This window comes from Gigantopelta aegis, chromosome 8 (assembly GCF_016097555.1).
Source record: "Gigantopelta aegis isolate Gae_Host chromosome 8, Gae_host_genome, whole genome shotgun sequence".
NCBI lineage: Eukaryota > Metazoa > Mollusca > Gastropoda > Neomphalida > Peltospiridae > Gigantopelta > Gigantopelta aegis.
This window is the reverse complement of record NC_054706.1, coordinates 35,475,646-35,492,878: the sequence shown is the minus strand read 5'-3', so window position 1 is coordinate 35,492,878 and position 17,233 is coordinate 35,475,646. Positions and strand designations below refer to the sequence as shown.

General features: G+C 35.4%; 1 protein-coding gene across 1 annotated transcript; it reads right to left on the bottom strand.

Annotated features, from left to right (window-relative positions):
* Nucleotides 1–7: 7 nt before the first annotated feature.
* LOC121379161 lies at nucleotides 8–16,936 on the bottom strand. The gene is made up of 8 exons (XM_041507656.1): nucleotides 16,851–16,936; nucleotides 11,921–12,035; nucleotides 10,769–10,936; nucleotides 10,152–10,226; nucleotides 7,840–8,059; nucleotides 6,426–6,637; nucleotides 3,270–3,430; nucleotides 8–1,766 (listed from the first exon to the last, which is right to left on the bottom strand). The coding sequence occupies exons 1-8, from the start codon at nucleotides 16,902–16,904 to the stop codon at nucleotides 1,509–1,511; spliced, it is 1,263 nt and encodes a 420-aa protein (XP_041363590.1). The 5' UTR covers nucleotides 16,905–16,936; the 3' UTR covers nucleotides 8–1,508.
* Between the last annotated feature and the right edge of the window lie 297 nt (nucleotides 16,937–17,233).

Genomic DNA, 17,233 nt, shown 5'->3' with positions numbered 1-17,233 from the left:
AACAGCGTTACAATATACTTGTCTGTATTCACACACCAATTTCACATGATTGAAACATACATTAATGATTATGATAATACCACACCCCATTCTAAACATGCATTAAAATGGTAAGGTGTCGATCTCTTCATATCAAAATTTGTGTATCAAACACTTCAGTAAAATAATTATTTTCAAGCAACCAATATATGCATTAAAATAAAATTGTCAATGCATGAAATTAAAACAAACATTCAGAACACACTATGAGGTGGGTACATATACTTTCCTTCACACTTGTAAATGTGCAATAATGTGAAATGGGATTTCATAAATTAAGACGAAGAAAATGACATACAGGTAGGATAAGCCCTACAGTAGAAATTAAGGGCAATTTCAGAACTCGGGGGGCTTCTAGATTATGGTAGCCACACTCCCATGGCTAGTGATATTCAATGATGGGCTAGTAAATAACTCCCATTGCCATGCCCGACACTTAGTGAATTTTTGGGATCAAATGTTAGTTAAGTCCTATTTTGTAAATATGAATATCCTGCCCCCACCCCCACCCCCACCCCCACCCCCAATGTTTTTTTGTTTTTGTTTTTTTATCCCACTGCCCTTTCCTTTTACCCCTCTGAATTCCATCTCATTTCTTCCCGATCTAGCAACTCCTATCTTTCAACTTCTTTTGCTGTCCACCTCCTCATCCCAGTCCTGATCTCTCAAACCGCGACAGCTGCTTGTCCAATACCCCTCTTTCGGTCACATTTGATTATTACTATTATTCAGTAAAGTAGGGCTAATGAATTTTTAATGTTGGCTAATAAATTGTTCAAATCTTATGGCTAGTGTATTTTACAAAACTTCTAGAAGCCCTGTAGAAATTGGAAGCTGGTACTGTACAGTATCAAAATGGAACGTGAAGTGACTGAAAACAATACACTGAAAGGTGTGTGCAATTATTTTCCCTTGGCCATTTCATCAGTTACCTTCATCAAAAAGAGATTTAACCCATAAAATTTAATTTGTTAAGAAAACTTTTATTTACATTTTTTTTGTAAAAAATGTCCTGCGACTTGATATAGGTTAAAAACTTAATGAGCCAACTTTATGAAGCCTGTTTTTCTTAAATGCAAGTGTTTAAGCATTGTAAATACATGTAGATATATACGTGTAAGTGAAAAACAGGTTTATTAAATTCGGTCCAATATATTTTAATATTTGAGCATCAGTAGAGATAAAATGGCAGTTCATCGATTCCCTGTCTTCGTAAGAACTTGCGCCCACGACAGGCATGCGCTATAACAGCTTGCTCTGAATGTGCACGTTAAACATTACTCCACTCCACTCCATTCCCTTTTGACACCAACAGACTATAATAATTATTTTAAATCGATACAAACCATGTCTATAAAAATTTTTAAACTGATGTGTAGAAAAAGCTGAAAATTTTACTAAGGAGTTTTTTTTTTTTAATTCTACACTCTCGAAATGATCTGTTGTGGCTGGTTGGAAATGATTTTAGATCATTCTCTATGTAACTTCCTGTGGGCCACCTTTGACCGTGGTAATACCCCGGATCTGAACAGAAGTTGCCAGTACCAGAACAGACCAAGCACACAGAATGCTGCAACCACAAGGATGTATTCTACATGGTTTACAAATGGAGTTCCACAGATGGTGTACCATTCCTGGTTTATCACTGGAGGCTTTTTCACACAGTGAAAGTCAAAATAATCTTCAGAGTACTTTTCCACACACAAATATTTCTGTTTTTGAAGTGTCTGTAAAAAAAAAAAAAAAAAAAACTGAAATCAAGGTATGCTGAAGTCAAATTAATAGAGGATTCGTCACAAGTGTTTTTTAACATGGAAAATATCAACCTGAGTCTATGTTAATTGGTATTTGTCATGGCTCTACCGAGAAAAATACCGATTAACTAGACGAGGTTGATATTTTACATATTAAAGAACACAAGTTGAGAATTCTAGTTATCCTTCTAAAATAACATTTCCTTTTGATACTTAGTAAATCGTAGTACTAAAGTCACATCCATCAATAATATGAATTCATTACGATTAGCAGAAATTAGTTTGACGTCACACATTTGAACTAAATCTTATGAAAATGTTATGCTCACGTATACAGGTCTTGTTGGCTTGTAAACAAATGCTGCCATATATAACCTTTTATATATGCCAGATGTGAAGCACTCGTTGAAGTGGAAAATAATCAAAAGGCTTGACCACAGGGATCTATCCTTTGACTTGGCATAACTTGTGTGAACTTCAAACACAAACACGATTTTATCAAGCTATAGAGGCGGGATGTAGCCCAGTGGTAAAACGCTCGCTCGATGCGCAGTCGGTCTGGGATCATCTCCATCAGTGGGCACATTGGGCTATTTCTCGTTCCAGCCAGTGCATCACAACTGGTATATTAAAGGCCGTGGTATGTACTACCCTGTCTGTGGGATGGTTCATATAAAAGATCCCTTGCCGAAAATCGAAAAAGAGTAGCCCATGAAATGGCGACAGTGGGTTTCCTCTCTCAATATCTGTGTGGTACTTAACCATATGTCTGATGCCATATAACCGTAAATACAATGTGTTGAGTGCGTCGTTAAATAAAACATTTCTTTCTTTCTTTTATCAAGCTATGTGCTTGTAAATCTTTAAAAGTCGAAATAAAATAAAAAAGTCTTTAATAACGTCTCACCCATAGTGAGCATAGTTAAGTATAGAGTGTTTGCTGAAGTCTTAACAGGGCTCCAACTTAAGAATTTGTTGCCAATGGCAATTTAGAAATGTTTTTGCCAATGGTAAAATGCTCACTGGTACCAATTTTGAGCCTGCTTACAGCAAGTTTATATCTGTAACTTTTGCAACAAATGTAAAAACCATAAATTGTCCCTTCAGCAATAATTTTATCCATCGACAAAAAACTGACCGGCGGCAAATCATATTGCAACTACAGCAACTGCCGTTGGCGCCGTCGTTAAGTTCGAACTCTGTCTTAAGTCTGGGTTTTAAAGTTTGATAAGCTCAAGCCTAGCCATCAGGTAATTTGTTTTAAAATAAAAAAATATGTTACCTGCCTCTATTCTCTATTTTAATCAACAATTTTGCATAAAATCTTTAATAAAAGTTCGAAAATATTAATTTGCATGTTTTCTTCAAAAAACATTTTGGTTCTAAATCGAGATTAGACAAACAAAAAGGAAATAAAATGAGCCACAACAAATAGGTAAAATTTAGGTTTTGTTTTAACACAACAGGGTGACATACATGTCCAAATGGCGTCTGCACAGCAACAGGCTCTGATGTACACGATCCCACAGGTTGATGGAAACCCAAAGACCGAATCTTGTTTGGTTCAGCCTTGATCACCAAGTAAATGTATAGAAGGTAGTGCAGGAACACAGCCAACGTTACCTCATTAAATTTATCTGTAAATAGAAAACAGTAAAATGGAAAAAAACACCAGATACTTTGGTTCAAAACTGTATTTGTTGGCAATGAATGTTTTGTGAAGTAATGAGAAGTGTTTATGTGTTGTAAAGGAGCAGACTATAGTAGTGTCGGAAATAGAATAAAAATTATTTTCGTCAATTATTTCTTTCATGTAAACTGACAAGTAAATATTTTGTATATACCTATTTAATGATACTCTACCTAATTTAGCATTCACTTGTTTTGGCTCTCATTGATGTACAAGGTGGTGTTTACTCTTGTAATTAAAATAAAGATGTCAGTAAACAGGTAATTTGTGACCTTTATTGGAACAGACTATAACACATTTTGATCATATGTGTCAATTTCATTTACCCTTAAACAAACTTTTAATTTAAAACTGTAAGTTAACTGATTATTTCAAATTGCAGCATAAATGATGAATTATGACAAACATATTTAGTGAATATGAATTCGATATAAATACATTCGAAATTTACACAATCTTGCAACCACTTAAAGGTGCTATATCATAGTTATATGTGAGCATCTGTTTGTGATAAAGATTCTCCAATAAAAATGTATTTTCTACTAGTAGATAAAATTATTTCCTATAATCATTTATGGGCATATAGTTAAAGGTGTCTTCTTTAAATGTTAAATCAAAAGTTTATTAAGAAAATGAATTGCAATAGCTGTCATTGTGCAACATTGAAATAGCACTTTCAATACCGGTATAATAGATCACAAACTCAGAATTGTTCTTTACAGTTTTGCTGAAAAGTTACTTATAAATGACTACAAAAAATTTAGTTTTGGAGAGGGATATAGGGGTAAACCATCATCAGAAACAGTCCCTCACATATTGTACATAACAGCAATGAAACTGACACATGTTGACCAAAATGTGTTATAGTCTCTTCCAATAAAATGCACAAATCACCTGTTTACGGACATCTTTCTTTTAATTTCAAGAGTAAACACCACCTTATACATCAATGAGAGCCCAAACAAGTAAATTCTAAATTAGGTAGAGTATCATTAAATAGATATTTACAAAATATTTACATGTCAGTTTATCATGTAAGAAATAATTGACAAAAATCATTTTTATTCTATTTTCGACAGTACTATAGTAAACAGTGCTAGTGTAGATTGGTGTGTGATGGAGATGACTCTGTGTGCGACAGAACTAGTTGTAATGGAGATGACTGGTGTGTGCAAAGAGAAGATTGGTTTGCGATGGAAATGACCGTGTCACAGAACTAGTTATGATGGAGTTGACTGGTGTGTGGATAGAGAAGATTGGTGTGCGATGGAGATGACTGTGTGTGTGACAGAACTAGTTGTGATGGAGTTGACTGGTGTGTGCATAGAGATTGGTGTGCGATGGAGATGACGGTGTCACAGAACTGGCTGTGATGGAGACGACTGGTGTTTGGATAGAGAAGACTGGTGTGCAATGGAGATGATTGTGCAGAGTTCATACACTTTATCAGTAACCAAATTCCATGACTTTTCATGACTTTCCATGACTGCTTAAAGGCATTTTCCATGACCTTTTGAAATAATATTTTTTACAATCCTCGACTAAATCTATAGGTATTTTACTGTATTATGCCACTCTAATTTGATTTGTTGGTTTACAGGCAATCTTTTTCAAAATGGCAGAATGGAGGAAATAAAAATAAAAATGACTTTCAAATTGTTTTTACAGGGATTTATTGACAACATACTATCAAAAAAACTGAGGAGAGAATAAAAAAAACTTAAAATTACAAAACTTATTAATTATTTATTGATACACATGTACATTATTTAAACACTATATGTTTGTGTAACTGTTTCATGCATTCATTCTGACATCAAATGTATCTATTTTTATTCAGTAAAAATAGTAATATGAACCTTCTGAGTACTGCAGGTGAGATATCTCAACTAAGTTCATAATTTAAAAAAGTACAGAATTAATTTTAACTCAATTATAAATAGAACCTTTTTTGTACTATTTATACCATTTGATATTTTAGATATTAATAAAAAATTTTTTATTAATAATAAAGATTATTATAATATTATACATTCTGTTTTCTCAGCAAAAAAATAAAAAAATAAAATACAAATAATTTTTAAAAAATTAAAAAAATTAAAAAATAAAGAAGGAAATTAGTCATTTCTTTGCACTTTAATTTAAATGCAGATCGTATTAATTTTAAGGTCATGGTTAATAATTAACTTGCAAGTTTTTGCTAGCAGGCTATTATTAAAATATACATTTGTGTTTTACATGCATCAAGTGACTTCAGTAAAGTAAATAATGTTGCTACTTTGCTTTGTTCAATATGATGCATATAAAAGTTATGCTGATCCTTTGTACTACGAATGATTAAAGCTTGAGGTATTTCCATTAGTCACTTAATATCATATAGATCGTTTTTCATGGAAAATGAACATTTATTTAAATACTTATACTTTTGTTTGCTACTTAAATTTAAAACTTATGATTAGTTTTAAAATATATGTAGTAAAAAATGTATTTAGATAAAGTTTTATTTTTCATGACTTTCCATGACCAATATCAAAATTCCATGACTTTCCAGGCCTGAAAAATGACATTTACAAATTCCATGACTTTCCAGGATTTCCATGACCCATACGAACCCTGCTGTGTGTGTGACAGAACTAGTTGTGATGGAGATGACTGGTGTGTGGATAGAAAAGATTGGTGTGCAATGGAGATGACTGTGTGTTTGACAGAACTAGTTGTGATGGAGATGACTGGTGTGTGGATAGAGAAGATTGGTGTGCAATGGAGATGATGGACGATTGGGGTGTGATGAAGAGGACTGGAGTGTACGAGAAGACTGTGTAAGAGAGAAGACATGAGTGTGATGGAAATGACTAATTTGCAGTGAGAGAACTAGTTGTGGTGGGGATGAAAACCAATAAACAGGCAAATATGGCATAAAACAATGGTGTTAACTGTCTTACACCTGGACCCGGCAGGCCGTCCCTCTTGGAATCGCACCCTGTCGGCACTCCACACGATGAGGAGATAAGCGGCGAGCAGCAGGAGAACGCACACCTCAGTGTGGATGTGGTACAGGTCGTGTAGAGGATGGTACACCGGCAGAAACTGAACCATGCCACACGGCATGGCCAGAACTCCGGTCATCACCGCCACAATAAACTCAGGAATGAACCTACAAATAAAGGATAATAAACCTTAGCATTAAATATGCATCCGTGTAAATTGTGCATATACAATAAATTTTATAGTGCAGAATAAAGAAAAATAGAAAGAAAGAAATGTTTTATTTAACGACGCACTCAACACATTTTATTTACGGTTATATGGCGTCAGACATATGGTTAAGGACCACACAGATTTTGAGAGGAAACCCGCTGTCGCCACTTCATGGGCTACTCTTCCGATTAGCAGCAAGGGATCTTTTATTTGCGCTCAGGCAGGATAGCACAAACCATGGCCTTTGTTGAACCAGTTATGGATCACTGGTCGGTGCAAGCGGTTTACACCTACCCATTGAGTCTTGCGGAGCACTCACACAGGGTTTGGAGTCGGTATCTGGATTAAAAATCCCATGCCTCGACTGGGATCCGAACCCAGTACCTACCAGCCTGTAGACCGATGGCCTAACCACGACGCCACCGAGGCCGGTATAGTGCAGAATAACTGAAGAAGTTTAACTATTAAGAGGAAACTTTATTATAAGAACCACCTCATTGCATCCATTCAACTGATTGGGTTTGTTCCCGTATGAACGAGTAGACCACAACTGGTCAAAGGTCATGGGTTGTGCTTTCCTGTCTGTGGGGAAAGAAAGAAAAGAAAGACATGTTTTATTTAATGACGCACTCAACACATTTTTCTTTACGGTTATAAGCCCTTTGATATACCAGTCTATTGGTAAATCTGCCAAGTAGATTTCAAAGGAAACCTGCTACATTTTTCCATGAGCAGCAAAGGATCTCTTATATGTACTTGTGTCCCACAGACATGATAGCACATACCATGGTCTTTGATACACCAGTCATAAAGTAAAGTTTGTTTTGTTTGTTTCTAGAGCACATTGATTAATTAATCATCGGCTACTGGATGTCAAACATTTGGTAATTCTGACTCGTAGTCAATATAGGAAACCCGCTACATTTTCTTAATGCAGCAAGGGATCTTTTATATGCACTGTCCCACAGACAGGAAAGCACATACCACGGCCTTTGACCAGTTGTGGTGCACTGTTTGAAACAAGAAAAAACCCAATCAGTTGAACAGATCCACTGAGCAGGTTTGATTCTGTGATGCAAGCACCTCTAGCAGGCGGTCAACCGACTGAGCTAAATCGCGCCCCACACCAGTCGTAAACAGTGACTAAAATATATGTACCCAGAGGACTGGAACTTGTGTGGCTGGCTGCAGAAGCTGCGAAGGCCATGGAAGACGAATGTAAAGCCAGCTGCGAAGGTTGCGTGGAAGTAGTAGCTGGTCCACGGAACCCAATAGTGGCGGTCGAAGATGTTGGGATCATCATCGTGCCACGTCCACCACAACAGCTTCACACCCATGATGTCGTAAGGAACGTCCAACAGCACCACACTTAAACCAACTGAAAAAGCAGGAACAAATGTTTTACTTTAATGATGCACTCATTTTAATGATGTATTCAACACATTTTTATTTATGGTTATGTAGTGTCAGACTAAAGGATAAGGACTGCATAGACAATAAGAGAAAACCTACCGTCACCACTCAATGGTCAATTCTTTTTTCGATTAGCAGAAAGGTTTTTTTATATGTACCATTCCATAGACAGGATAGTACATACCAAGGCCTTTATTACACCAGCTGTGGAGCACTGGTTGGAACAAGAATTAGCCCAATGAGCCCAATGGAGATCGATCGTAGATCGATCATGCATCATGTAAGTACTTTACATCTGGGCTACATCTGCATCCTGATAAGTTTGATTGTTGTGTTTAATGACACCACTAGAGCACATTGATTTGTTAATTATCGGCTATTGGATGTCAAACTTTTGGTAATTTTGACATGTAGTCCTAGAGAGGAAACCCGCTCCAATTTTCCATTAGTAGCAACAGATCTTTTAAATGCACCATCCCAGACAGGATAGCACATACCATGGCCTTTGATATATCAGTCGTGGTGCACTGGCTGGAACGAGAAATAGCCCAATGACAGAGAATGATGCTAGACCGTTCGCACATCATGCAAGCACTTTACCACTGGGCTATGTCTCTCCCCTACTGCCTGATAAAGAAAACCCATCATCCAGTCCAGAATTTCTCCGATTTAAACAGATAAAAAAATGTTACTGCCAACAACTTGATTTGGAACTACTGGATAAAAATCACAAAAAAACCCAGCATTTTCAGCATTAACTACAGTTTTAAAAGTGTTACTGTTGCTACATTTTTGTTAATTATTCTTCAAATAAACACATACCATAAGAATATTAAATGTCCTTTAAAATAATTTCATGTTTATAACTTTAAAAATCTGTTACCATGGTAACCACTGCAAATTGAGTAACTGCCAAAACGTTAAATTGAAGCAGGTTTACTTTTACCAAAATCATTGAATAGTGTTATTATAATCCTGTCTCTTCAAACTAGGCAAACTAGCTAATGCACATATTACTTTGTGGGTCATAGATTATCAGGTCAACGGTCAAGGCATCTTCATAAATCAAGGCTAATATTCGTTCCTCGTATTCAGCCTTCATACATGTACTCAAGATTACTGATATCCACTACTAGCGCCCTCTATTGGAAGAAAATTTGTAACACCGATTATGTCCCTTACACGATGACATCGCTGACCAATCACAGCATCGGTAACATGTGACAATCTTGAAAGCAATATCAAAAATTAACCGCCGAAACCTTTTTTTTTAAACATATTGTGACAAACACGACATGTTTCCACGGACGCTGACGCTGCCATCTTTGTTTACAATAACAAGGGAATCTATAAGGAGCATTGCGATTCGTTGCAATCAGACCTCATCGCATCCAATGAAATTTAAGCATTTTGTGGCACGATTTCTTGACGACATGTATCAAGGCTGAATAAGAGGAACGAATATTAGCCTTGATTTATGAAGATGCGGTCAAGGTCACATACTAAAGAGGCAATTGTTGGGCATTTGTAACAAAATAGACGCAACTAATGGGCATTTCTCGCAAAACGTCTTTAAAAATTGTTAAACAAACTGACCTGAAACTTCTATTATGCATCACCAATCTATATTTTGTTTTTGGGGTCACCAAGTCAAATGTCAAGGTCACAATGAATAGAAAGAATCAACTGTCAATGAATTTCTTATGGAAATGTTTAAGAAATTGACCTTAAACTTCTACCTTATGAACTTCAAACTAGGCAAACTAGCTAATGCATATATTACTTTGTAGGTCATAGATTATCAGGTCAAAGGTCAAGGACACATACAAAAGAGGGAACTGTTGGGCATTTCTAACAAAACTTCTTACAAAAGTGTTAAATAAACTGACCTAAAACTTCTACTATGCAACACTGATCTATATTTTGCTTTTGGGGTCACCAGGTCAAATGTCAAGGTCACAATAAATAGAAAGAATCAATTGTCAATGTATTTCTTATGGAACCATTGACCTCAAACTTCTATATCATGACCATTATGAAAATGGGGTGCAACTTGCCCGCAAATGGTTCAGCCCACCAGCGTAGATTCATATGCGACACGGCTACTGATGCTATGTAGTAAAAGGCTGGATCTGAAAAACACATGTCAAATAAATACTTACAATTCAAAGTTCATCATACTAAACATATAGTTAAAGATTACTCCAGAGTATCAGAAATAAATTCATGGATTCAATGGGTTCCATGGGACTCAACTAATAAACAATATTGTTAGTTCTCTTTGAACCTAAATAACATGACCTGCCCCTATCAATTATTACTGGTTTAACATTTTCCAGTCAGACTATCCATTTTTGGAAGGTGAACATAAGTGCTGATGTTTAAACCTGTTTCCACTAACAGTTACTGCCTATAATTTACCTATTCGTCCTAGAGTTACGGTTACACAATGGTCTGAAATGGTAGGCCCCGATTCTGAATATAGCATCAACCGAAACCGTATCTTAACTTTTGGCTGGAGAGTATGGAAAATATTCCACAAACAGCAGAAATACTGTACAGGTGATTAAGAATCCTAAAAACTTAAAATAACTTACACAGAAGAACTATGTGGAACGGCAGCCGTTGTCCTATCAGCATAACACTGTATCTACCATGATGTAAAATAACTTACACAGAAGAACTATATGGAATGGCAGCCGTTGTCCTATCAGCATGACCATGCTCTGGGCATGCCAGAAGTTATCGATTTCCGGCAGGAAGTAACTCACACATTCCACTGTCAGGCCATGAAACAATGCTGCAACCCATAGCCACCAGAACCTACCACCATTGCGGATAGCTGAAACCAGAAACAAGATTTAAAACAGACATTTTTCCATCATGAGGTCACAGCGTAAGTCCCGCATTCCATTAATATGATTCTGTGTGCAATTTATGTGAATTTCCATATCTGAGTTTCCGCTAGCAGCGTACTATACATTTTAGCCACTAGTAAACACTTCACATAATGTCTTCACTGTGCAGAAAAATCACTCATCGAATGAAGTTCTCTTACACACGCTGAATGCTTGTATGTGAGTATGCACTATATTGATAAACTCAAATGCAAAATCATGCACATAAAATATATGAAATATATGGTACTCACTGTTCATTTAATGGGGACCAGGGCCCATATTTTCGAAACTATCTTATTGTTAAACCGTTGTAGGCTATGGCGTGTTGTGGTGATGTCATAGCTTATGACATTGTAGCACTAACAATCTTTGAAAATCTGTAGCTTGGCAGTACTTTCCATGCTTGTAATTATACACCTGACTACATTCAGTAAAAAAAAGTAGATACAGTGAAACCTCTCAAAACCAGACTTACCGGTAAACCGGAATTACCCCAAACCGGACATTTTTCACAAAATTGATACAGAATTTAACCTCTCTAAACCAGATACCTATAATTACCAGACATTTTATTTGGTACCTAGGGTGTCCGGTTTAGAGGGGATTCACTGTATATACATGTTACACTGTAACCACCTACTTTTCCTCAGCCTCCTAATTTCATAGATGATGAATACTCCAGTTGCTAATGGGATCAGGGGACATTTTGGCTCCAAAATCTTGATTAGCAAATATTTTTAGTCAATTGAAAACTGATTAGCAACCACTGCTTTAAACTTGTGTAGCGATCTCTGAAATGTGCACAGCGAACTGTGATGTGACACTAAACAAAATATTCCCTGGGGATCATAAAATGCATGGTGGTAAACAGATCATTGTTTTACTATCAGTATAGCCTATATTATGTAAAGAGTAAACATTCTTACCATGGACCAAGGTTAAAAATGCCATCACATACAGAAGAATCTCACAATATAGGAAGGTATCTTGATGCTTCATAATATTTTCAGGTTTCCGGAATTGGACCCACCATTTCATGTCCTAAAAATATTAGTCAACATTAATTCAAACAAATCAGTATACATGTAATTTGTTCATAAAATAAAGCTTTGAAGAACTTCAACTTCAATACTAACACTAGTTCGACAAAATTGGCTGACCTCTAATTTAATGGTAGGCATGTAACAAATTGCTGTAAATTACTAAGGACTTAGTTGCCTCAAAATTAAATAGTCTCACGGCAAAACTGGCCAAGCCTTATTTCGCATGGTACTAACTGGTCATCATATTCAAATGCAACTCCAGAAAGTGATTTATTACGAAAATATGAAACCACTCACACTTATTTAATATGAAGGAAGGAAATGTTTTATTTAACGACACACTCAACACATTTTATTTATGGTTATATGGCATCAGACATATGGTTAAGAACCGCACAGATATAGAGAGAGAGGAAACCCGCTGTCACCACTTCATGGGCTACTCTTTTTGATTAGCAGCAAGGGATCTTTTATATGTACCATCCCACAGACAGGGTAGTACATACCATGACCTTTGATATACCAGTCGTGGTGCACTGGCTAGAATGAGAAATAGCTCAATGGGCCCACCGACGGGGATCGATCCGAGACCAACAGCACTGTACCACTGGGTCCCGCTCCCTATTTAATTTGAATGTGTGCTGTTGTGTTATAATCTTATACATGTATTAAGATATTTGTTGAAGTTTGCCTTGTTGTCCTGCTTTCTGTCCCCAATCTTCTCCATAATCACGCTTTCTCAATATAGGGGCACTTTGTTGTTGTTGGACTCTACACTACAAATGCTTATTGTGTTTGACAGTTTTCTTTGTGTTTTTAGGGCAGCAGTATATATACATAAATTATCAAGACATCAAGTTATACCAACATTATACCGATCACCGGCACCGACAATGATGCAGAGCTGGAAATATTCACTCATTCTGAAATGTACGTGATTGTCGCCAACACATATGCGGTAATGCATCGTAACACATTTATACAGTTTTAATTGAAATACATATCTGCCAATGATACATTTTGTTTCCTTATACTTTTATTTTAAATTTTCTATAAAATAATGTATAATCAAAGTGCAGATAAGCTAAAAATAAATTTTGTACACAACTCGTCCGCCTTCACAGGTGTTACGAAGTTTGCACGAGGCTGCAATATAAAGTTTGATTTATGTTGTTTCGTGAACAAGGATTAAAAGGTGAGTGAGATTATTCTAATGATTGTTGTGTATTGTTTTAGAACCATTTAGGGACCAATTTTCATATAATCTGTTCATTGATTACGTATTTGTCTTACGTAACAGGCTCTGACATTACAAACAATATCTATTATGGATATCTATTAAGTGAATAAATTAACTACCAGAAAATTACTGTTTTAAAGCTGAATGTGATAAATAACAAAACAGAATATGCATGGAATAAAGCTTAGGAAATATGTGTATAATCAATTTAAACCAGTGATTGGTCAGTTGTGTTACCCAAGTTTAATAAATATTTACATAGGGGTGCTTTTGGCATTAAATATCACATACAGTTCATTTATCATAAATCATATTGTTGACAATCTTTGTAATATCTGTGTTTACCTGTCTGAACTGGTGTTACGGTAACGTACATTTCAATTTAAGTAACGTACATTTCTAACTGCAATGATATAACTAAATTTGAGAAATATGTTTAAATCACCACACGAATACAAAATACCTATTCTCAAACACAACCGTGTATACTATTGATTATTTTATATTAAATTTTCAGAGAAATGGCAAAGACTCGGGCAGAAATTCAGAAAGAATACAGAGAAAGGAAAAACCTTAAAGAAGGGGAGAAGTACTATCAAAAGGAAAGAAAAAGAAGGATGACCTATTATGTACCCAGTGCTGCTTTGAGCAATTCAGAAAGACGAGAAACAAGAAAAAACAGAGAAATACTCCAAATGCACAGGTTCAACTTGAAGACGTCAGCACACCAGATGAATCAAGTGGATATGAAAGTGTTGAACCACCGGTATTGGGAGAACCAATGGTCGTTCGGATGAATTTTCAGAGAAGAAGACAAGGGAAATGGAAGAGATTAAGTAGATGTCTGTCTAAGGCATACAGAGAGATGAGACACGTGAAGTGCAAATATGAAGACTTGAAAACCAAGTACTGCATACTTTATTTTCAAAATTAGTATTTAAAACAGTCCTAAACACACTAAAATTCACAATAGTATAGGTTGTATATTTTATATTAAGTATAAAATGTAATATGCTCATTTAATTTATAGTATGTTCTACTATGAATATCAAATAGCGAATATTAACGTCAAAGTTCAGTTCATCAGTACCTATCTTGAAAATATAACACTTTGTTGGTAACGCACATTACATGTATACATTTTGGTGTATTTGACGCTTCAGTTTATTTTATGCATTAAATTAAAAAAAAATATATATTACTTAAAAACTCTTGTTGATTTTTATTTTCAATACACTATATTTTGAACAGTAGTTGTCATTGAGAAACTAAGACAAAGTTTAAATTTCCTTATTTCATATGTCCAGATGCTACCATTTATTGAAAAAGCATGAATGTCCTCAAAAAATCTCCATTGGTCTTGGCCAAATGGCTTTTTCCTTTAATTTGCCAAATTCAAGGCCTGAGTATATTAAACTGTAATACATGTATTAGTGAAATAAGAAATAAATAAATGAAAAATGTGTTAACATTCAATATCAGCGCTCAATTTTTACGGTCGTCTATGACGACCTAATATTCAGTCAGGCAACTTAATTCTAATAATGTGCAGTTTTCTTGCCCACAATCGCTTTTAAACTGTTGTTATCTAAACTAAGTGTCAGTCAATCAGTCGAAATCATGTGGGTTTGTTTGCCACTCGGAACTTCTCTGCCGATTCTGTGAGACATCAGGGAAAATCGTAATCGGTTGAAGTATTCCAAATAATAAACATTCCAGTGCATTCGATTGGAACATAAGAGTGCATTCGATTGGAAAATAGCTGATGTGTCGCCAAATCACAAAAATCTTAAGCAATTAGGCCCTATGTGTACATGTGTATAACTACAAACATTTAAAAACATTATTAAAAAGTAATGTATTTTATTGTCAGACAGTACATATTACATTGACAACAAATTAATTCCAAACCTGTTGGTTGCTGTTTTATTGGAATATAAATATAACTCTATTTTCAAAAAACAGATGAAATCAGGACAACCAAATTTTTGGAGGGGCAACCTCAATGTGAACCCATACTTGCCCTCCGGGCAAGCGACCAAAATCCTTAAAATTGAGCACTGAATATGAAACTGGCAAATATTTAATAGGAGTGGAGGTAATCTAAAGAAAGCTGCATCCTAAATATAAATAGATTCTAACAAAATGTTTAGTGCATTGCCACTTCTGAGAAAAACACTACTTTAAAAATTATATCTTTTCCACCTGGTCTTATATTTGACTGGTCATTTGAAAACATATAATATTACATATATTCATAATCGATCAAATAATGTAGTAAAGTCTGAACTGCATTGTTAACGGCTATGATAAATTATTCTCCTACCTTTAATTACTGATCAATTTCACCAGAAATCGTGGAAAAACAACCCTACAAAAATATAGATTCCACATACTAGATGATAAACATGTCACCTATCTAGACTAAGATCTCCTAGAATAAAATGCTAGGTCATTAAGATAAACCTTGAGCCAGTGTAGGCTTGCTCAAGGTTTATCTTAATGAACTAGACATAATGCATGCAATTTTTCGCCATCAGCCATTTAACTTTTTATGCAACACTCTTCAAGAGGGGTGGAAGTCTCCGAAGTATGTCACTTGTGACATAAATAATATGACATCATCACGATTGCTTAAATTATACCATAACATGTTATGACATTGTTAGATTATGTCATATCTTTTCATCCCCCTTGGAGAGTTAATGTATTTCATAAAAAGGCAAAATGGCAGTCGGTACAAAATTACATACTTTTTGCACCATGTGATTTCAGCAAAGTCGATGTAGGGGACATGGTTATTATCTAGTATGTACCTTGTAGAATTTGTCATTGTAATGGGGTTTTTCAAAATTTCTGTCTGGATAAAATGTAGGGGTAATCTATTGGTTATTAAAGGTAGTCCTGAGAGTAATTTATCGAAGTTGTTAACAATGTGGTTTGGACGTTAGATGATAATGTAGCTAAATATTGAAAATATAAGCTGGGGAAAGGCTTATTTCACTCCATCACCTTTGATATTTTCAAGTTATTTATGCAAAGATTATGGATGGGATTGATTGATTTGTGGTCATTTATCACAAATAAATATAAAAACAGCTAAATATGGCAATTGCAACTATAGGCTAATAAACAATTTTTAAAGTAGAACATAATTTTTCTTATCATAAATTAGTAATAAGTGTAATACGTGTAACTTTGTGTGAAATGAGTAAAGATAGTCACACTTAATAAAAAATTATTATTATTGGTGTTTAAATAATAATTTTGTACATTACCATTTGATTAGTAGACTGAGGGTGGTACGTAGAGCACTTATTCAGTTATGTTCTTAAGTAGGAGGCAGGACTTTAGTTCATCAATATAACCCTTGACATACATTGTTAAGCTTTATCTTGATGAACTAGCAGGACTATACCACATGTGCCTTGTGGAAAAACCCAGCTTTGTGTTTGAATTTGTGTAAATAATGACTTTTGATTGATATCAAAAGTTAAAATATAAACAAAGAAAAATAGCAATAACAAGAAGTAAATATTAGTAAAAGTAACATGTTTGAACAATACGTCATACTTTGGTTAGCACATTTTTGTGCAAATATTCTTGAACCGCTTTCACAACTTCCATTGCTCCGATCGCGCTAAAATAATGGTTGCGTTGTACCAAATCAGAGAGTTTCGTGTCAAAGTTCAAGGTGGACGGATTTGGTAGTGGATTATTTGTCAAAATACTGGGCGGGATGTAACCTAGTGGTAAAGCGCTCGCCGAATGCGCGATCGGTGTTGGGTTGATCTCCGTTGGTGGCCCATTGGATGATTGGTCTATTTCACGTTTCAGCCAGTGCACCACGACTGGTATACCATATACTGGCCGTAGTATGTGCTACCCTGTCTGTGGGATGGTGCATATAAAAGACCCCTTGGTACTGATCGAAAAATGTAGCGGTTTTTTTTTTT